This window comes from Lupinus angustifolius, chromosome LG07 (genome assembly GCF_001865875.1).
Source record: "Lupinus angustifolius cultivar Tanjil chromosome LG07, LupAngTanjil_v1.0, whole genome shotgun sequence".
Lineage (NCBI taxonomy): Eukaryota > Viridiplantae > Streptophyta > Magnoliopsida > Fabales > Fabaceae > Lupinus > Lupinus angustifolius.
The window spans coordinates 17,453,151-17,475,592 of NC_032015.1; the positions used below are offsets into that span (position 1 = coordinate 17,453,151).

Genomic DNA, 22,442 nt, shown 5'->3' on the forward strand with positions numbered 1-22,442 from the left:
TGACTAATATGATTATATAATCGGTATAAATTTTTATATCATACAAGTATAAAAATCAATTCATTAATTTTCTAGTTGAAACCACTAATACAATCCATTTTTCATGACTATGCATCAAACCGCTAAATTTCTATCAACAAGATGAATCCATATATAAACCTCCAATGAATAAATTGCTAGTATCATATTACATCAAACGTTCCATTTTTTACAATTTTTATTTGGGAAAATACACCCACGCCTCGTATGAATTGTAATAATCATTTATTGTACTAGATAATCCAATACATAAATATGAAGTACATGTTTATTTGATGAATCATTAAAACTATCTTTTTAAATAACAAATATTGTCATTTATCTCATTTGATATTGTCTCTCCATTATCGGGAAGGATCGAGATTCCACTTGTATGAGTGGACCGCTCGTTTTAACTGTGAAGATAGAAAAAAACAAGACACGTATAAGACACTGTATTGCACTTAAGTGATGTTGTTCTGTCATTTGACTCACTTCCTTACTTTTTCTGCCTGTGTCTTTCTTTGATTTGCAGCAAAAAAATAAACACCCTTTGATTCCCAAACCCTAAAACAGTTTCATTCCCCTTTTCTTTCTCAAACCCTCTCTCTTTCTATGTCACTCATCTATACCCACTAACCAAAATTGATTTTTGAGCCTTCCCCTTTCTATTAATGCATGTAAAGGTTGAAGCTTTCATGTTAGTTATCAATTTTTTTAGTTGAATATCATGTGGGTCTTTTCAATTTCAGAAAATCATAAAAGGGTCTATGTGAATGTGTTCTTAGTGAGGTTTAGGAGCTACTTTTTGTAGTTTTGTTCTTTAGGAATGAAACTCCATTGTTGTAAAATTTTACACCTCTAGCTTAAAAGTTAAAACAACCCATTTGAAGAAAGCAAGGAATTTTGGGTAATTGTAGTGGAGTTAGTGTTTATTTTTCATTTTATTTTTGAAAAGAAGCAAGGATGATTCAATTGTTGTTCTTGGTGATTTTTGCTGAGGGTGTTATGGCATTCCTTTTGTTAGTGAAGATAGGGCTATTGAGAGATCTAGTGATTAAGAGCTTAGATCAGCTGAAGATGGGGAAGGGTCCAGCTACAGTGAAAACTATTGCTGGTACCATGTTTGTGATCCTCCTTTCAAATCTTATGAGCATTGTTAAGATCCAGAATAAAGGTGCTAAGCTTGGTACTATGTCACCTATGGATCAAGTTCTGTGGAGGACTCACTTGCTCGAGGCTTCACTCATCGGTGCATTCTTAATCCTTTATGTCTTGGTTATTTGCATCCTTGTTTATTGTGTTAATGCTTGCTCAGTTTATGATTTTATTGTGTTTGGTGCATTTTGTGCTCACCCATTTGTCTCAATTCTAAACTTGAAGGACCTAGTGTTATTATTACATGTTTACTTTTGAAAGTTAACTAAATGTTGTGCTAATTTTGTACCTTGTTTTGTTACCTAACCGATAACTACGGAATTCTGGAGTTAAAGTCGTATTTTTTGATCTTTCCTGAATTTGTTTTGAAGGACAAGTTGGCAATTATAGAATTGATTCGATATGCTTATATAGTATTTTCCTTTTCTTTCTGTTTTGTTTTTGGGATTTCCCAGTAGCTTTATACGCATATCTATTAGTGTTTTCTGCATCCATTACCCTTGTGTTTTTTTTCTTTATTTTTGGAATTTGATATATGTCATGTAATGTATTCTGATAATATTAATCAGAAAGGGGATTAGATCATAGAACATGATATACCAGACACACTTTTGATTGGAACTGCAATGGTTCACGTTTTAACACTTCAACAATTGAATGCAGCATAGACAAATTTATATGTTTTATGTGCGTGCCTTGTAAATTATGGAAGTTTGATATTCTCATGTCAAAAGTATTTTAATTGGATGCAAGGATAAAAAAGTTCTATTGTTAGCTTGCAGCTGTCAACAATTGAATTCAGCATAGAGAAAGTTATATGTATTGTGTGTGTAGCTTGCACATGATGGAAGTTTGATATTCTCATGAGGAAAATATTTTAATTGGATGCGAGGATAAGAAAAGTTCTATTGTTAAGTTGTCATCTGTCAATAATTTTTTTATTTAATTTGATTTATTAGTTTGGATTTTAAGGTCTATGTTATCAACAAGGACATAATTTGAAATTTATGAAGTTACTGGACCTATTTCGAGATAACATCATTTATGTTTCTCGTTTTTCCTTCAACAAGTATATCAAGTTTTAAATAGGTTGTGACAAGTTTCCTTTGAGTTTCTGATCACAAAGTGTGACGAAGGATAGCACTCAATACAGTTTATGCAGAGGAGAGTCCACACTTAAAAATTCGGATATTTGTTAGCTTAGAAGGGAGAATGTTGTGATCAACAGAATGAATTCAACTTGCCTGAATGTGCAAGACGTAATCTTGTTAACATAAACAATCTTGGTTTTGGGGGGAAATTGGGGTGTGTTTGAAGGCCTGAAAATTGTTCTTTTCTAGGAACCGGCTTAAAGAATTTTAACTAATGGACTTAAGAATGAGTTTGTGGTTAAAAATTTACTTGCATCATGAGGAGATTAGAATCATGAAGGAAAAAGAGCTGGTATGGAATAGTAGGTTTTAGCACTATTCTTATAGCAAAGTATTTCGAAGGATAACACTTGTCGGAAATTGGTCTATTCATTGGAACGGCTGTAAGGAATATTGTAAGGTTAAAAGGCTTTATTTTGGTAAACGGACGGGTTAATATATGAGATCTCTAAAAATAAACATACCAGAGCTAACAGTAACATATGAACAAAAGCTCAAGAAAGAGTAAAAAAGAAGCGGGGATGGATAAGCACATATACCATATATGCATAATTTTAGTTCTTATTGATGGTTTCACCACAATCTTTTTGAATGTAGACATAAATTGAAATTTCGGGTTTTGAAATGAAGACTTTTGACCACTGTGTATATATTCTAAGGGATGTGATGCAGAGGAGAGACCTTTTCTAAAACTAGGCTGCTAAGCTGGGAAGGCTTCTACTTTAAATAGAAGCTCCGTGCCTCTCACCCAGCCATGAGGGACTCGTTCTCTTGTGTCAATCTTGTCAGGTTGGGAAGTGCGGTCGATCCACATTGTGGGGATGACGAATGGGCTCCGGTACCAATTTGGTGCAGAGGAGAGGCCACTCCTAAAATGCAGTCTGTAGACGGGAGTTCCATGTCTCTCCCGCAATCAATGTGTGACTAACACTCCTGTATCAGGATGGCATAGTGTGAACTGTAGCTTGTTTTTATGTTACCGACTCTGTTTAGTTTATATTAATTTGTTATTTTTGATAATTTCCGGAAAAAATTCTCTGCTTGCGAGGGTAAGGCTGCATACATATATACCCTCTCCAGGTGGGCGCCTTGGGAATTGGGCTACCCTTTAAACCAAATACTATATGATAAGTTTTGAAGTATCTGCATTTGCTGTTGTGATATTTTTATACAAAATGGCAAGACACATGTTTTATTTTGCGACGTCTTCAGTTTTGAATTGGTTTTCTAATCAGCAAGTTTATTCCATAATTAAGTGCATAACGAGCTACGATATGTGTATCTATTTTTCTTGACTTTGTTCAGTTTGATGCTATAGGGAGACCTATTTTCTTTACTGGCCATTAGCTCGTTGTATGCAAGGTTTTGTTAAGTGATTTTATCGCACCATAAGTTGAAATTAATGAGGATTAGCTAGGAATTTGCATACATCTTTTTTACTTTGAAAGCTAGATTATCTTGTCGTGAATGAATTAATTTGATCTTGCAGGTTTCACCTTATTCCTCGGATTCCTAATCGATCGTGTGCATCATTATCTCCAAAAACTTATTAATTTAAGGAGTAATAAAGGATCTTCTAAAGAAGAGTTGGAAAACCTTAAAAATGAAACAATCAACCTTAAAGAAAAGGAGGAGAAATCTTCCAAGGAGATAAAGCTGCTATCAGAAAGTTTGAAAAAGATGAAGTTAGAATCCGAAGAGAAAGACAAAAGAATTGAGACCGCCGAATCACATGTCGCTTCCCTTCAAAAGCAAGCTGCGGATCTATTACTCGAATATGACAGACTCTTGGAAGAGAACCAAAATCTTCAGGCTCAAACACTAAGACACTAGATTTAAGGGAAAGGCTGAGATACATTGAGAAACAATATCTCAGGGAAGAGATTTCAACAGTATCATCCTTAATTTGTTGCAAAATGCAGAAAAAAGAGTCATTTTTTGGTCCTTCCTGAATATGCAATTTTACCAAAATGGTATTTGTAAAATTTGCAGCTCTTTCTGTTGTGTTTCCCTCTTCCACTTCCTTTCATTTTCAGCTCCACCATTTTGGTGTAAGAGTACTTAACAATTCCTATTCTAGTTTCTTCCTCTACTTTTTAAATGGCATGACAAATACTTACCAAGGATTAGAAAAAGTTTGTTGAATTTCAGTGTGTTTTGTCTCATGATGCATGTTGGCATTCTTTATGCAAAAAAAAAAACATCAGTTTTTGTGTTATTGATGATTCTGATACTTGTTTCCTGGTTGGATAAGCTTAGTATATAGCAGTGTTTCAGGTTGTTGACTGCATCAGCATCACGTGATGCAGCTGCAATATTGTGGTTGCGGTGATCATCGCAACTGTATTACACCGCAATTACGGTGTAATATCGAATCACAGTGTTGTGACTGCAACAAGCCGCAACATAACTGTATCAGACTATATTTGGACTGCGACCGTAATTGCGACCACAATTACAATTTAAAACACTCGTATATAGTAAGGTTGAACCACCATTTCCAAAATCCAAAATGAATAACAGTTCAAGTTTGATGCTCATATCATCAGCTTAATAAGCTGAAATTGCTACAAAATAGATGGACAATACTTTTAGTTTGATTTCCAACCACAAATGTTTTTACACGATCAACGTTGTCATGTATATGGTTTCTTGATGTAGCTTTTGTAATCAAAATTTTAATGATATGAAAACTACTTAGGTTGTTTATTATATACAAATCTCTTTATGTAAATTAAGTCCATTCAATTTTCCTATCAACATTCCACACTTTTCTATATCAAGTTGGGAATCCAATGATATTTGAAGGCAACAACTGTCTTTATATCTTACTTCAATTCTTGTAGGACAACCCTCTACCCCTCCAAGATATGACTTGGATTCTGCCAAAAGGTTAAGAAAAAGCTAAATTTGGTGCACCATGTAACCACATTCTTCCCCACTATAATTTTTGTTTGCATAAGATTGTCTATAAAATTCATTTATGCATCTTAAATAGCATGGAACTATGGTAATGGTGAATTATAGTTATAGAAAAGAACAATCATATAATGATGCTTAAATTTAATGTGTGTAGTAGTTGATTGTGCATTGTAAGTGGTGGCTAGTTAAGTCCTACATTGCCAGAAGGTGAAGCTAGTCTTAGTGCAATAACGATTCATGAGGAAGAAGAAGAGGAGGAAGAAGAAAGAACTTAAACCAAGAGGAGAAAAGTAACACTTCTTTTATTATTATTCTTACTCTTACTTTGATGAATGAGAAGAAAAGGCTATATAAACAAACCAAAACAAGGGAAACTAACTTAACAGAAAAACTGAAATAACTAACCTGAAAGGAGAAAAACCCAAAAGGTCATTAAAAGAAACTAATATTCCTTAACTACCCTTAACCCAGAAACAAGAAACCAAAAGAGGGAAGAAGACAATCAATAACCATGGAAGAACCAATTATAAAGCCCTCAAGATGGGCCATTCACGGCTAGCTTGTTTGAGGCCATAAATGGATTTGTTTAGCTTACAAACCAAGGTATTTGGGGTAGTAAGAAGACTAGGGGATGAGTCATATATACTTCTTCATGTAAGTCCCCATGAAGGAAAGCATTGTTAACGTCCAATTGTTCCAAAAACCAATTGTTGTAGGCAGCCAAGGCTAGGATTAAACGAACAGTAGTGATTTTTACAACAGGAGAGAAAGTATCAAAGAAATCTACTCCTTCTAATTGAATGTAGCCTTTGGCAACAAGCCTGACTTTGTGTCTTTCTAAAGTGCCATCAGCCTTATATTTTGTTTTGTAAACCCATTTGCATCCAATTGGGTTTTTAGTAGGGGTAGAGGCATAAGAGTCAAGTATTATTATCTTGGAGAGCCTTCAATTCTAATTGCATAGCATTCTGCCAATGAGGCATAAGAGATGCTTGTTTAAAAGTGGATGGTTCAAAGGTAGAAGTAACATTCAAACAAAAACCTTTATATGATGGGGAACACTTATCATAAGAGAGGATAAAGGATATAGGATATAATACTATTGTAGAAGGGATTTTAGTTTGAGGGTTAGTATGGGCTAATTGGCAATGATAATCACGGAGGTGGGAATGGGGCCTCTAATTCTAGATGATTGTCTAGGAGGTAGGTTTGTGGTGGGGATAGGAGTATCTGGGATAGGATCAGGTTGAGTTGTGATGGTTGTAGAGGTAGGGTCATCAGAGGCAGGGGATGAGAAGTGGTAGGATCTGCAAAAAGGTTGGGGTTGGATAGTGTTTGGTTGAAGGGCTAGAAAAGGGAAGTGAATTTCATAAAAATATACATTTCTTGAAGTAATAATGTTTTGAGAATTCAAATCATAAAGGATATACCCTTTTGTGCCCTCTTTGTAACCAATGAAGGCACACTTCCTAGCTCTAGGGAGAAATTTTGTTCTGTGGGCAGAGATGGTGCTTGCATAGGTTAGACATCCAAATACTCTGAGATGATCAAGGGGAGGAATTCTGCCATGTAGCAGTTGATAAGGAGATTTATGTTTTAGTAAAGGTGTTAGGAGTCTATTGATGAGGTGTGTGGCATGTTGGATGATTTGGAATAAGCTATGTTGAAGCTTAGCTGAACCAATCATCTTCCTGGAAGCATTCTGCATAATGACACATTTATCTTGAGTGAAGATTAAATGGCATTTAAAGGTAAGGATTAATTTGTTTACTGAAATGAGATTAACTTGGAATTGAGGCACATAAAGAACATTAAAAAGGGTAAGAGTAGGGGATAAAATGATTGTGCCAGATAGAGTGGTGGATACTTTGTCACTAGTGGGTAATGTGATCAGGATAGGGGAAATATTTTTGGTTATGGTGAAGAGATGTAAATTGAAACTGATGTGATCAGTAACACTAGTATCAAGAAGCCAAGGTGAGTGAGGAATACCTGGATTAGCAGAGTCATTGTGGATATTCACTGCAGAATTTGTTGTGTGAGTCTTTTCTTGTCTGTTCTGGTTGAGAAGGTGCATGAGTCCTTGGTATTGTTTCTCAGTGAAGCCTTGGATAGATGTAGTAGCTTGAGGTTGTTGGGTGGATTGGTCTGATGCAAGGTTGTCTAAGGGGAAACCCGTGACATGGTTAACCATTCTAGTTCTATTTGTTTGGTATCCAGAAGGATAGCCATGTTTTAGGAAGCAAGTTTCTATGGTATGGTTTGTTCTGTCACAGTGAGTGCAATATCTATTTGGTTGTCTGCCTTGACCATTAAATCTGCCACCCCTACCTTTATAAAGTTGGTTGTTCCTACCTCTATTGTGTTGAGAGTTGGTGTTATTTCTGGTAGTTTCTGAATTGTAATTCAAGGCCTTAGGATCCAGGTCTAAGGAAGGGGCTCCATTAGCATGATCTGGGCACGCACTGGAGCATATTGGTCATTAAGACCCTTTAAGAATCTTACTACATACTCTTGTTCCTTGTAAAGGACACAAGAGCAGGGTATTGTACATGAGCATTTTCTAGTAGGTCTGAATGTTTCTATTTCTTCCCAAATGGTCTTCAATTCATTGAAAAATTCAGAGATGGTGAGGTTACCTTGGTGTAGGTGATAGAATTCTTCTTGAAGTTCAGCAATACGAAAGATATCACCTTGTGAGAATCTGTCTTTGAGGTCTGTCCATACTTCTAAAGCAGTGTCAAACCAAAGAATTGATTTGACTATGGACTCTTCTACAGAACGTTGAAGCCAAGACATGATTGTGTTGTTACATCTTCTCCATGGACAATAGAGAACATCTTCAGGGAGAGGTTGTGGTATACTTTTGTCAAGAAAACCAATCTTGTTCTTGGATTCTAAAATCATCCTCATAGCCCTTACCTAAGAATGGTAATTTTTACCATTTAGTAAAGGTGTAACTAACACCAATGTCGGATTTTCATTCGAGTGAAGAAAAAAAGGATTGGAAGGATTTGTGTTGAAATCCAAATAAGTCTGATTCGTCATTTGAAGGGAAAGGAAAGGAGATCAGAACAAAGGATAAGGAGAAGGAAGAGAATCGGTTTTGAAGCTTTGGTGCTGATGACGAATCAGAGCATTTTACTTCTCTGATACCATCTTAGTGTAATAACGATTCATGAGGAAGAAGAAGAGGAGGAAGAAGAAAGAACTTAAACCAAGAGGAGAAAAGTAACACTTCTTTTATTATTATTCTTACTTTGCTGAAGGAGAAGAAAAGGCTATATAAAAAGACCAAAACAAGGGAAACTAACTTAACAGAAAAACTGTAATAACTAATCTGAAAGGGGGAAAAACCCAAAAGGCCATTAAAAGAAACTAATATTCCTAAACTACCCTTAACCCAGAAATAGGAAACCAAAAGAGGGAAGAAGACAATCAATAACCATGGAAGAACCAATTATAAAGCTAACAGTTGTCATAAACAAGTGTATAAAATAAACCTCATTTACAACATTTTAAAATACTTACCTGAATGGGGTCAATGGGTCATAAAGATTCATGACCTAGACTAGTAACTTCCATTGCACTCTGGAAGGGTGCTAGTCTAAGATTTTCTTAAATAGGAGAGTCTACATCATAATTTGTGGGAGTGGGACCAGCGTTCGCTTGACCCTCTCAATATTAGTTAAAGATTTCGAAAAGAAATTATTAATGTTCATTGAAAAATTCAGAGATGGTGAGGTTACCTTGGTGTAGGTGATAGAATTCTTCTTGAAGTTCAGCAATACGAAAGATATCACCTTGTGAGAATCTGTCTTTGAGGTCTGTCCATACTTCTAAAGCAGTGTCAAACCAAAGAATTGATTTGACTATGGACTCTTCTACAGAACGTTGAAGCCAAGACATGATTGTGTTGTTACATCTTCTCCATGGACAATAGAGAACATCTTCAGGGAGAGGTTGTGGTATACTTTTGTCAAGAAAACCAATCTTGTTCTTGGATTCTAAAATCATCCTCATAGCCCTTACCTAAGAATGGTAATTTTTACCATTTAGTAAAGGTGTAACTAACACCAATGTCGGATTTTCATTCGAGTGAAGAAAAAAAGGATTGGAAGGATTTGTGTTGAAATCCAAATAAGTCTGATTCGTCATTTGAAGGGAAAGGAAAGGAGATCAGAACAAAGGATAAGGAGAAGGAAGAGAATCGGTTTTGAAGCTTTGGTGCTGATGACGAATCAGAGCATTTTACTTCTCTGATACCATCTTAGTGTAATAACGATTCATGAGGAAGAAGAAGAGGAGGAAGAAGAAAGAACTTAAACCAAGAGGAGAAAAGTAACACTTCTTTTATTATTATTCTTACTTTGCTGAAGGAGAAGAAAAGGCTATATAAAAAGACCAAAACAAGGGAAACTAACTTAACAGAAAAACTGTAATAACTAATCTGAAAGGGGGAAAAACCCAAAAGGCCATTAAAAGAAACTAATATTCCTAAACTACCCTTAACCCAGAAATAGGAAACCAAAAGAGGGAAGAAGACAATCAATAACCATGGAAGAACCAATTATAAAGCTAACAGTTGTCATAAACAAGTGTATAAAATAAACCTCATTTACAACATTTTAAAATACTTACCTGAATGGGGTCAATGGGTCATAAAGATTCATGACCTAGACTAGTAACTTCCATTGCACTCTGGAAGGGTGCTAGTCTAAGATTTTCTTAAATAGGAGAGTCTACATCATAATTTGTGGGAGTGGGACCAGCGTTCGCTTGACCCTCTCAATATTAGTTAAAGATTTCGAAAAGAAATTATTAATGTCTAATTATATCTTTTTCAATTTTAGTTAAAGATTATTAATTTTTTTTTGTTGATGTGTGACTATATCTTTTTCAATGTCATAGAGTATTTTTTTTGTAATTATTACACTTGTATTATTGGTTTTATTGTTTAGGTCATGAATATTACAAAAATAATTGTTTTTTGGTACGACAAAAAGTAATTGTTCTTTTGGTACAATAAAAATAATTGTTGAAAATATTAGATTATTTTTTTATTTGTGATTTCATCATCCAACTTATATGATTGTGTCGTTAATCATATTATCTTTATGGGAAATATCGTCTTATGTGACAATATTTTTCTCACTTGGCACCCAAAATTTTTAAATGCAATTTTAGGGGTGACAAAGTTACGTCATATATATACTTTGTCTGAAATATTTACTTATATTATACCTTTCAAAATTAATTACCAGATTAGTTTAGTGAAGTTTTTCAAAAGTCGTTAATAATATTGGCAATTTTATGAGGAACTCAGCAATAAGGCTGCCAAGTTTATTATTATTTTTTTGCTCCTTCATGAGATTGGAGTTTTAATATAATATGTTCAAAGTTGACAATAGAGTTTGAGTTTTTAATATAATATGATTTTTTATAAAATTGACAACTCCATTGACAAGTATTGTATGTTATATTTTAAAGACTAAACTTAAAGTAAAGTACTTAAGACACTTGTAGTACTAGTACCCAATCGTATTATGACATCTATAAAAAAAAATCATCTCAACGTTAGGTAAATTAACACTATTAATTCAAATCTACTCATTGAATTTCTCTTCTCTTTTGTAATGTTTCCACATACTCTCTTTTTTTCCCCTTCTCAATCTCTTTTCTATGAATTTCTCTTATCTTCTCTTAATCTATCTTCTTTTGTTTGTATCCTCATATTCTCATTCATTTCTTAATCTATCTTTCTTTTCTGAATCTCTCTTCTATTTTTTCAAAATCCACCATCACAAATATGAGATTTGTGAATGTTGCTTTTCCAAAGATTTAGTTTAAGAAAAGAATAAAAATATGAGGACACTAACAAAAGAAAATAGATTAAGAGAAGAGAAATTAAGAGGAGAAAGATTCCGAAAAAAAATGTAAAGATAGTTTATTTACTTAATGTTGAGATGAATTTTTTTAGAAATGTAGTAATATAATTGGGGCCATAATTTAATTTACTCTTATTGTAATCAACAACATGACTAAATGAAAAATAGATCATACAACACAAATGGCATTCACTTGTTTCTCTTCTCATTTTACATGGCCAATTAATTACCCCAATTTTTTATCATAAAAATAAAATAAAAAGTACAGCTTCATGCAACAAAAAATAGAACCAACCCATATAAAAACAAGTGAGTAAAACAAATCAAAATCAAATTTTGAAAAAAAAAATGTGAGAGAAACCAAGGAACCAACCCAAATTTTATGGTTACTTATACTATATATAAAACTAAAACTTAAATAATTAATTCTATTTTTTTATTTTGCCCTTAATATTTTTTATTTTTAAAGTAAAACCATATAATCCTAGATAACTATAATTAATACATCTCACTTTAAGTTGAATATTATAATAAATACAAAAATTATAACATGAAGTACACTGGAAGCAAATGATTATTCATCTACTTCTCACGTTCCATGAATAGTCGGCACATTGAGGAAAATCCAGAAAGGAATTTAGGGAATCGCTCCGATTCTATCTTTGTTCGTTCCGTTTGAAGAAAGGAAGAATCCCAACAAAGAATCAATCTTTCTTTTAGTTGTTGAATATCTCTTTGATTGATCAATGTGTGATATTCTGAATCCTCATTCCTAATGGAATCGAAATGATCCCTGGATTGATCAGAAGATCCTTTCAATTGGCTAGAATTTGTTACTTGAATGAAACTAGATCTCATAGAATCATATTGAGTGTTTGATGATACATTCCGTACCTTGCTAAAAAACCGATCCTTGTTTACCAACCACACATTGTCTAACCAAATCCAATTCGCTCTCGATAAGTTCCTCAAAAAATCCGATTCGTGCGGATTCTTCCCCTACCTAACGAAGAGATTTTGGCGGAATTGCCACATATGAAATTGGGCACAATTTTGCAAAGAAATAGCCCACTTGTTTCTCAAGAAGAGATGGGAAACATGCTCAATATCATTTGATTGAATAGTTGACCCATTCCCTTCTTGTTTGAAGAAACTCTCCACTTCAATTGATATTTTTTCATGAAAAGCAAACATGAGATAATAAATCCAATAAAAAACATTTTAATTATCAAAATAAAAAATATAAATTTAATATTCAATATTATAAAATATGAATTCGGTCACGGTCCATTTTGATTGAAATTATACCGTCAAAATTAATTACCAATACCGAATTAGTGTCGTTTTTCAAGAATATAGTATTCACGATTTTATCAGAAAAAATTAATTAACGTGCTTGCAGTTGCTAATAATAATCTTGTAATTAACATGTGTTTTTTTAAAGGAGTGATTAAAAATAAATTGTGAATGACCACTAAATGAAAGTATATCTATTATTCTATAAAATGTATCACTCAACTTATTACCACTATGATTAATTAAAAAATATATTTAAATTAAAAATTTAATAATTAATTATTTTTTCGACCTATCACAGAAAACATACACCATGAGAAAAAATGCATAATACCCATCTGAGTTGGAATATGCAAAAGCTTACCTGAAACAATGGCGGAAGAAATCTCCGATTCTCCATCAACTTCACATCCAAATCCAGAAAACTCAGATTCCTCTTCTGAATTGGATCCAAATACTATGCGAAACACTAAACCAGGCGTTAAACGCTTCTTTCTCACTCTCTCAGTTCTCTTCTCTTTCATCTTAGGTCTCTCTCTCTTTCACTCTTCACTACATTTTCAATTATTTCCCTTTATTATTACTCAAAGCTCATATTTCTCACTTTACGAGCATTGTTTTCTTTGAAAGAACCATTTCTTGTTTATTTTTCTTTGGTTTTTGTTCTTTTCAGGTTTTCCACTTCTTTGGAAATCCATTGAAATCTATCGCACTCCGTTACCGTTTCCACAAATTGAATCATTTTCTTCTGAAATTGAGTCCAATCCGTTGCAATTTCCGTGCCAATTTCAAGCTATATTCACTGGTTTCGATTCTAGGGTTTCTCATGGTGAGGTTGGAACAGCAATCACTAGGAAAATGTATGAGCTTAACCCGAATGTTTCGCAATGTGGACATTGCAGCAGTTATGACGTGACTGTGGTTGTGGATTCGAGTTTTGATTGCGTGGGAAATGGGAATTTGAGGGGTAGTGATGAAGATGCTGATGAGTTGGTGAAGAATTGTTTGGGAAATGGGATTGGTGGAGGGAAGGTGTATAGTGTTGTGGTGGTGAATGGAGAAGAGGAGGATGTTAGGACTGTGGTGGGGAAGTATCGGCATGCATGGATAGTCGGGAAGGTTTCGGAGGAAGAAGCAGTGTGGAGAGTGGCTGAGATCTTTGCTAAGGTGTTTGTTAATGGTGGGAATGAAGGGAGTTCGATTCGCGGGGAGTTCATGCCTGTTGGTGCTGATGGCAGGATTGTTCTTTCCTTCAGTTTGCTCAATGCTAACCCACAAGATTGGATATATGATTGGTATGAATTATGAAAATGAAATTTTAGTACAATGCTGTCTTAGTGAACATTTAGTTTTGCTTCTAACGTTTGTGATTTATAAAATATATGCTTTGTTGTGTGTGATATGCTCGACTTGCTAAATCTTCATTGAACTGTGCTGCTGTTGTTTCATATATCTACCTTTCTTTGTCATGTCAGGAATATGAACTTCATTATCTTCAGTATAATGTAATAATATAATTTTGAAGTACTTGAGAGACTTGCATAACCGATATAATTTAGATTGAGAGATTTGTGAAGCTTTCAACTTAATGTTTACAAAACAATTAAAAATAGAGCTACTCCCTAGATACATGAATGATACTGCTATTCACTAGAGTAAAGGTTCCAACACCAATCAATATTTCCAATAGCAGTTTTTGTGTTGATCTAATGTAGGAATTTTCAAGAAATTGATGAGACTTTATTGCAACCTGTGGTCGAGGCTTTGCAGCCTATAGCAAACATCACCGTCGAAAGCCAGGTGAAGTCTTGTAATGTAACTGTTATGAGACTTCCTGTATACTCCAGATTTTTATGATGCCTATTCATCCTAATTTGCAGGTTTTGTACCACACACCAAAGTCTTCATTTTCTTACTGGGATGATGAGCATGGCAGTCACATATTTAGTACCAAGGATCTTCCTTTCTTTGTATGATTTCTCTATGGCTTTGACTTATCATTTTTAGTAGAACTATAACATATTTAGTTCTGGCTGGTGACTCTTCAAACTTGTAGCAATTTGATTGATGTAACTTTCCACCTGGAGTACTTGACATACTAGCATGATGTCTAGGTTATAAAATAATGTTTTGAGTTATGTCCGTGTTTCTAGTTTTGGTCATGTTATCCGAGATACTTAAAAATATAATTTATGATGAGAATATTTCTATGCTAAACAGGTAAATTCAAATGAGTGGCACTTGGATACTTCAGTTGCAGCGGGTGGGAGGTCAAAAGTATTGCAACTTGTGGTGTATATTCTTCAACTCAGTCCTATATTTATTTAATTTTTTTCATTTCCATACATCAAGCTTTGTTTTAGACCGAGTTTTAGTCAATTTACTGTTTATAGCATCAGCATTAAATAAGAAAAAATGAAACCACTTTTATGTCTCTCTCTACCAAATTCGTATTTTCTAGTGTCTGGTTTCAACTTGTTAATTATGTTCTGCTGTAAGACAGTACTTACTTTTCTATTATGTCAGGTATATACCATCTGCAAAGGAGTGTCCTCTTCAAATGGAGCTTCCAAATGGAGATCTCTCTAAGACTAATGGCTTTATATCTCCAGTTATTTGTCTTACCTTCAAAAGTTCCTTACTCATTCTTTATGTAACATCATTGCATCTTATAAAATTGTCAAATTGGTCAACATTTGAAGTGACTATTTTGGAATATTGCAGATGTGGGGAGGTGTTGTAGTATGGAATCCCCACAGTTGTAAAAAGGATTTGGAAAGTAAGGATCCAGTCAGACATGTGATTTCTCCCCAGGTTCTTCTTTTACTCATTATTGGATCTGTTTGTTAATTCACTAACTGTCATAGGAACAAGTAGCCTCTCATTTTTTTCATTGAAAGTAAACTGGTGCTTTGAAACTTTTTATTGTGTATTTTGCACCTTCAACTTAGACTCACTTTAAAGTTTGAACGCATAATTCATAGATTTTTGTTCTAAGGCATTTTATTTGAGCAATTTTTGAAAAGCATTACTTTATTTTTTTTGTTTAAATAAAGATTTGAATGCCAGTTAAGTAAGCAGATTTATTTATAGTCTCAGCGTTGGAGAATATCATTAATTTTTTTTTTTGCTGAACACTGAAAATGCATATTCTGAAACAGGATCTCCAGAAGCTTTTTGAAATTCTCATGGGGCAGTTGCGGCAACTCCTTGGTCTGAAGTCTGATAACCTTTATGTTGGTCAATCAGGCACAACCATTCTCCTAGGGAGTGAAAGAGGTTTCACCGAATGGTAAGCATAATGCTTTTCAACCTTAAGGTATTATTGATTTACAAATTCATTTTCTTTGTTTTGATCTGTTATGATGATTATGAAAGCTGGATGCTGACTACATACGGTAAACATAATAATGGAGTGCTAAATGAGCATTGTATTTCGACTCACTTTAATTTTACAAGTTCCTGCTGTTAACATATGTCACAAAGGGGGAAATCTAATTAAAATGAATACTTTTATAATTGGTTTTGTATTTTTTAAGTCCCAATCTGAATTCTTCCTATTTTAATGAACATGTCGATCTTTAAAAAAAATGTATCACTTTCTAAACAAATATTTCCATCTGAAAATACTTTCTACAACAACAATCAAACCTCAGTCCTACTAGGTAAGATCGTCTACATGGATCAAACAACCCATAATGCTCTATCAAATATCAGCTGAAAATACATTATAGGAAAATATTATTGCATGAAATTGTTTTTTCCTGGAAGGTACTTTTTTACTGAAACATTTGTGAATATCTAAGTTATTTTCTGAGAGATTGAATGGAGAAATTTCTTCTTAGATTCGCTCGATTAAGAAATTATTTTCCTTTCACTGTTACACTACAACAACAACCAAGCCTTATTCCCATTAGGTGGGGTCGATTACATGGATCGAAGTGACGTCATAATGCTCTATCATAAATTTGGTCCATTGATACAACATTAATATCCAAATCCTTCTTGACTGTTTTACCTACCGTTTTTCTTGGCCCCCTCTATCTCTACTTTCCTTTGACTGTCACTAGACTAAGAAAAATGTTAGCCAGGAAATATGTACTACACCAAATACTGTTAACTACCAATACTAGTTTTAGAAATATTTGTTCATTAAACAAACGGAGGACCACAATTATACCACTTGTTAGTTGGAGCCATTGAAATTACTATTTATTTATTTAAGTTAATCAGTTTTTAGCTTCTTGGGTTGGTATAAATAGATTTCCTTTACATTATCTATTATTTGCAAGTGTATCAGAGGATTAACTTTGTACTATTTTTTTCTTGCCTAAGAATAAAACTGCTTGTGAAGTTCGGAAATAATTCTTGTTGATTGTGTGCAGGGAATTGGATGTTTTGTCAAGGAAGCATATATGCTTTAATCTTCTTTCATGCGCCACGACACTTGGTTCTCTTTCTAGATTGGTAAGTTAGTCAATCAAGTCAGTTTCAAAGCTGGTGTTTGCTGAAAGCTTATAAAACTTATTCCCATGCAGGTACAGTCATTGCCAAGGATGATTATCAAGGATGAAATAGGAAAACAGGTGATTTGTTGGACTCAGTTCTTCTGGTTGGTCATTAATTTCTATTGGATTATTATTTAAAATGTAGTATGATCTCCACTATATTCCATCAGCTGATACGGTGATTGGTTTGTGCACATGTTGCTATCGATTCTTCTGTTTTTGCTCTCATTTTGAATTCCATTGCTGTGAAAGTTTATCGTAACTAGGACATTGCAGTTTTCCCCTTTTGGATTTTAGTTGGGAAGATCATAAGTTAATGAAGTTGGATTTCAGATTTTGGTCAGAAACAGTGTGTACTTCTTTAATTCTTTTCAGATTTTTATCAATAATGTTGCAGTTGGTTCTATAAAGCAAATAAATAAATAAATAACGACTCAATTGGCTGCATGAAGTCATCTCTGCCTGAATAATTAATATATACATTTTCTTTCCTCGTATTCTCTTTCTGATGAATGCTTTTAAATCCTTTCTCATCTCAATATTTTGTCATCTTTGAACAGGTGAAGTTTTCTCTGGAGGCTGCAAAATTTGCTCAAAGTAATGTGTCTATTGGAATGTATGGTGCTTCAGCTGGTATGCCTTTTTCTAAATTTTGTGTTGATTTCAAAAGCTTGTTAGAGACTTAAAAGAAAATTTGTATGCTGTTTTTTGTTGCTAAAATATGATCAATCTCTTTTCTTGTCAGTATCATCAAGGCATTCAAGATCTCTGGCAGAGGATGCCTTCTTTCATCCTTCAATTATGTCCATCAGCTATTATTCATTTGAGCATTGTTTTGCCATCTATTCGGTTTGTCTTTTAACTCTTCCTCTCTATGTCCTAACTAATAAAAATTGATACTCTAGTTTCTGTGTATGTTTGTCTATAATGATTTTACGATAGGACATAATAGCACCATTTCATCGATGTATCTGGCATGCTTTAAGATTTTGGAAGAACCATAGTCCCCATAGAACATGCCATATATGGAATCGTAAAAAGAAATTTACTCTCACCTTTTACTCGTAACTGGCTTATCTTCACATTTCATGTAAATCTTAATTATTTTATGTTTCTTTGCCAACCACATTTCTTCTACCTTTGTAAATGAGCTCAACCAGCCTATGAAAATGGAGTTGAGATGCACAATACAAGTTTACGCTGCAAACTGAAAGTTTACCGATTTTCATGTCTGTTTTACTTGTACTGTTGCAGCCATTTTTTCTACCAGTTTCAATGCATGTCATACTAGCTGCTTTAAGAGAATGGAAAAGATACAAGCAAGAGAATAAGAAGTACTTGGCATGGAAGGCCAAAGCGCAAGTTACATCTTAATCCACATTGGCCAAATAACACTAAGAGGCAAATATCCAAGTAGTTGAGTTGAGGTCTAATGTGTTCCACTCTTCAATCCTAGTAAACCCTTCTTCAGAAGTACTTGGCATGGATTTTGTTGAAAAATGACATTGTTGATAAGACTTTATGGGGTATGGGATACAATTGGAACAATACAATGTTGACAATCTGGTTCTTTGGTTGTACTAAAGTTATGAGAAAATTAGGAAAAAAGGGGAGGAATTTGAGTTATTATTGTATAATCTATGAATGTATCTCTCTAGTCTCATTAATGTTAGTCTCATTAATGTTAATATATTATATGTATGTCTAACTTCACCTATATGCGATTTAATTAGTAAACTACCGATTAAACCACTATACCAGTACCCTGGCTAGTTTGATAACCGTTACGGTATTAATAACATTACACTTGCACTGGTCAAATACTATTTGCAAATGAACTTTAACAAACACGATCAAACAAAATATGTGCATAAGTTTTTTAAATACAATCTAATAGCTTTAAATTATAAACTATATCTGTAGTTCAATTTATTACTTTGATTAATTGTATTGTATTTAAAATCTTTTAATCTTGAGTTAATTTTCAGTGTTCACCTCATTGAAACAAAAGTCCCAATTTTATGTTATAGCAACCAAGCTAACAACACAAAAATGATTATTGAAGTAAATGGGAGACTCTAAATGCTTATGGAGAGAAGGTGCAGAAAGTTAGGTGGAAAAGATCCTAAGTTTTTCAGAGAAGAAATCTCACCAAATCATGGGAATGCAATTTTAGAGTCAAGTTAATCTTTGTACATAATACAATCTTAAGTTACAACGAATACTAAGGTACAAATGAACTATAAGCTATTTTATGCCATCCAGAATGCACTCATCAGTAACATAGCACAGAAAGATCACTAAAGTGCAGATGCTACTAGAGAATTCTTCATCAAAATCCTTGAACTCTGCCAAATACTCCCCATTATCTGTTATAAGAGTGCATATCAACCATGATTCAATATATTGACATTACTGGAAGTTACCTCTGTTCCTTTCTATAGTCAAAATACCTGGCTAGAGACTGAACTTCTCAAATTCCTGTTAAGCAACAAATAAGCAGTACATAAAAGCAAGAAGAATATTAACTCTTTAAAAAAAACAACCACTAAGGCCTTCTCCCACTAGTTGGAACTTGGATTGGTGGCTATTGCTCCAAAGTCCAAATCTATTAAGAAAATGTGTCACTTGAGTCTAATTTAACTTACTAGTTAAGCAGTCAAAATTCGTCGAATGTATACGTCGAATGTTTTACAGTGTCGAAAGAAGGCTAAAAAATCTTGTAAACCTGCCTTTGTGTTGCTTGACGCTATACATGGCCAGTTCTAAGCCCTGGATAAAAGGTGAAGATTGTGTCAGACAACTGACAGCCAACATAAAAACTTGTCGAATCTTTATGACATCTTGCAAGGATTTAACAAGGTTCTTCTCCAAACGTTAGGCTATGTAATTGCATTCTAATTTCAACTCTTCTTTCTTAAAGATATCCACTTCTCAGGACCCTCCTACTTGAAGAACCCAAGTCATTGTAGAAAAGTCCCCAGTTCAGGGACATAGCCTGCTAGCTTCAGCTGCTCATCCAGTTCAGTTAGCAACATATGAACTTGACCATAAGATGGGTGATATTTATCAGAAGCTGCAAACATATGAATTTGCTTATTGATTTCAACCCAGCTAGACCCCGGACATCTCTTTTCTATACCCAAATCCTTCATAGTTGCCCGAATCTTCGCGACCTCACTCCACCTATTTACTTCAGCATACATATTAACAAGGAGATTGTAAAACCCACTGTTACCTGGCTCTAAAATCATCAGATTTTGAACCGCGATATGAGCTATATCTAAGTTTCTGTGAAGCTTACACCCATTCAATAAGGCGCCCCAGATAAAAGAATTCGGTTCAAATTTCATGTTTCTGATAATCTCTAAAGCTTCCTCAAGCAAGCCACCCTTACTTAATAGGTCAACTATGCATCCATAGTGTTCAACTTGAGGAGTGATACAATAATCCTCGATCATGCTCATAAACCTGCGACGACCCTCATCTATAAATCCTGCATGGGTGCAAGCAGTTAGGATACTAATGAATGTAACTGCATTTGGTTGGATTCTTTTTCTCTCCATTTCAACAAACAATCTTAGTACTTCTTCGGCATAGCCATGCGTTGCAAGCCCATCAATCATAGAATTCCAACAATACAGGTTTTTATTTTGTAATTTGTAGAACACCAAAAGGGACCTGTCTATGCTCCCGCATTTCGCATACATATCAATTAGTGAAGACCCAATGTAAACATCAATATCAAATCCATTCAGCATCAAATAAAGGTGTACCTCCTTCCCTAAGTCAAGCGCTCCTAGATGGGCACAAGCTGAAATGACGGTTGTCATAGTCACTTCATCAGGAATTATTCCTTTGTTGATCATTTCATGAAAAATAGCTATTAAATCGCTAAACCTTTTGTTCCGAGAATAGCAGGACATCATGGATGTCCAAGAAATAATATCCCTCACAGGCATTTGATTAAACAAAGATTCGGCCGACTCAACATTCCCTGCTTTTGTATATCCATCAATCATGGTATTCCAAGTAGCAATATTTCTCTCAGGCATCTCATCAAACAATCTCCCTGCAGAATTCATATCCTCATTCCGAATATGAGCCGAAATCATTATAGTCCAAGTGAAAACATCTCTTTCGGGCATATCATCAAAAACCTTTCTTGAATCACCTATATCACCCAGAATCGAATAAAACTCAATCAAAGTAGTCTGAACAAACACATGAGAACCAAATCCATGTTTCCAAGCATGGCAATGAACACCTTTTCCAAAACCCGAATCCATCAACAAAGTGCAAGCCTTAATTAACGACGAAAACGAATAACTACTAGGCATAACATCATTTCTCAACATCATCATATAATAAACTAATGCTTTTTCTGAATAACAACAATGAACACAACATTTAATCAATGCATTATAAACCAAAACATTAGGATCTTCCATCTGGGTCAAAACTGAACCTGCAAAATCTTCACGAGAAAATAATGAACATGCACTTATAAATTGATTCATCAAAAAACAATCTTGATTGGCATTAGTCTTGATCATGGAACCATAGATTGAATCTAGTGTTTTTGATGTTGAGCATCTCTTTATCTTGCCCAGAATTGATTCTTTGAGAGTATGTACATTGCAGTGATGAGCAATGCTTTTTGTAATCGTAAAATGTTTGATGAACATTGCATCACTTAGAAATTTTACATTTTGTGAGGAATGAGATACACTGAGTTGTTAAGCATTTTTCTTCACTTTCCAAACACAACAATAGTTAACAAGTAGACACATAGGATATTAAAAAGGCGGCTCGGTCCACGAGGCTCACACTTAATACCGGTATAGAGAGATTAGATATATACAGCTTTATCTGACAAATATAAAATCTGTTTTCGGGATTTGAACATGTGACCTTGGTCTCTAAGCAGCAACCTTATTGATATATAAGAATAAAAGGGAACACAGAGAGATACAAACAAGGGCGCTTGTTAACAGGGTTTAATAGACACCAGTGAAGTATTAGGGTATGGTTCAAAGTTTTACCAAACAGAACTTTAGTAGGTGTTTTTTTATTATTTGGAGTTAAAAAGTTTGGATTTTAATTTACATTTTTTGAAGTGATATTATGATTGAGTATTATGGTGATAGTTGAATTTCTGGAACAAAGCCCAAAAAATCTGTGTGTATATGGAATAAGTACCTCAAAAAATCAAAATAATAAAGGGAAAAAGATATATATACTATCAGTGTAAAAAACAATATTAGTGTAAAAGTTTTTTACACTGTCATTTTATCATCCATCATTGATTTTTAGTCATTATTGACTTTAAATAAAAGTATTACAAATAAATGGTAGATGATACATTGACTGTGTATAAATCTTTACACTATCAGTACATGCATTTTACATTCAATAATAAAATATGTATCATTATTATATCTACTAGTAAAGGGGCATGCTTATAGAATGCTATGGAAGATGGGTCAAGAATTGGGGTT

The 22,442-nt window shown here is 34.0% G+C and overlaps 3 protein-coding genes and 1 long non-coding RNA gene across 7 annotated transcripts; 2 read left to right on the plus strand and 2 right to left on the minus strand.

The window, feature by feature from the left end:
- On the plus strand, positions 528 to 4,545 carry LOC109352525. Of its 4 annotated transcripts, none has more exons than XM_019594540.1 (3): positions 528 to 940; positions 971 to 1,270; positions 3,817 to 4,545. In XM_019594540.1, exons 2-3 carry the CDS (start codon positions 985 to 987, stop codon positions 4,158 to 4,160), a joined length of 630 nt encoding a protein of 209 aa, XP_019450085.1. In that variant the 5' UTR covers positions 528 to 940; positions 971 to 984; the 3' UTR covers positions 4,161 to 4,545. The 4 variants fall into 4 exon arrangements, with proteins under 4 accessions (XP_019450085.1, XP_019450083.1, XP_019450084.1 ...); XM_019594538.1 differs by having other exon boundaries at positions 529 to 810; positions 846 to 1,270; XM_019594539.1 differs by having other exon boundaries at positions 529 to 805; positions 846 to 1,270.
- Positions 12,758 to 18,542, plus strand: LOC109352526 (GPI transamidase component PIG-S). The gene is made up of 13 exons (XM_019594541.1): positions 12,758 to 12,962; positions 13,107 to 13,728; positions 14,149 to 14,233; positions 14,314 to 14,403; positions 14,654 to 14,727; positions 14,960 to 15,044; positions 15,158 to 15,247; positions 15,595 to 15,725; positions 16,819 to 16,900; positions 16,972 to 17,019; positions 17,502 to 17,574; positions 17,687 to 17,790; positions 18,196 to 18,542. Exons 1-13 carry the CDS (start codon positions 12,806 to 12,808, stop codon positions 18,313 to 18,315), a joined length of 1,761 nt encoding a protein of 586 aa, XP_019450086.1. The 5' UTR covers positions 12,758 to 12,805; the 3' UTR covers positions 18,316 to 18,542.
- Positions 17,680 to 18,216, minus strand: LOC109352527. The gene is made up of 2 exons (XR_002108365.1): positions 18,099 to 18,216; positions 17,680 to 17,809 (listed from the first exon to the last, which is right to left on the minus strand). It is a non-coding gene; the product is annotated as an uncharacterized LOC109352527 (long non-coding RNA).
- On the minus strand, positions 19,237 to 21,703 carry LOC109352660 (pentatricopeptide repeat-containing protein At1g06145-like). The gene is made up of 2 exons (XM_019594812.1): positions 19,891 to 21,703; positions 19,237 to 19,858 (listed from the first exon to the last, which is right to left on the minus strand). Exon 1 carries the CDS (start codon positions 21,627 to 21,629, stop codon positions 19,905 to 19,907), a length of 1,725 nt encoding a protein of 574 aa, XP_019450357.1. The 5' UTR covers positions 21,630 to 21,703; the 3' UTR covers positions 19,237 to 19,858; positions 19,891 to 19,904.

Bases quoted from the DNA above. Each gene is read 5' to 3' on its own strand.
- LOC109352525 (XM_019594540.1), top strand. From the start codon at position 985: ATGATTCAATTGTTGTTCTTGGTGATTTTTGCTGAGGGTGTTATGGCA. The intron at 1,271-3,816 runs GTGCATTCTTAA...TTGATCTTGCAG, and splicing joins GCTCGAGGCTTCACTCATCG to GTTTCACCTTATTCCTCGGA.
- LOC109352526 (XM_019594541.1), top strand. From the start codon at position 12,806: ATGGCGGAAGAAATCTCCGATTCTCCATCAACTTCACATCCAAATCCA. The intron at 17,020-17,501 runs GTGATTTGTTGG...ATCTTTGAACAG, and splicing joins AGGATGAAATAGGAAAACAG to GTGAAGTTTTCTCTGGAGGC. The intron at 17,791-18,195 runs GTTTGTCTTTTA...GTACTGTTGCAG, and splicing joins ATTGTTTTGCCATCTATTCG to CCATTTTTTCTACCAGTTTC.
- LOC109352660 (XM_019594812.1), bottom strand. From the start codon at position 21,629: ATGTTCATCAAACATTTTACGATTACAAAAAGCATTGCTCATCACTGC.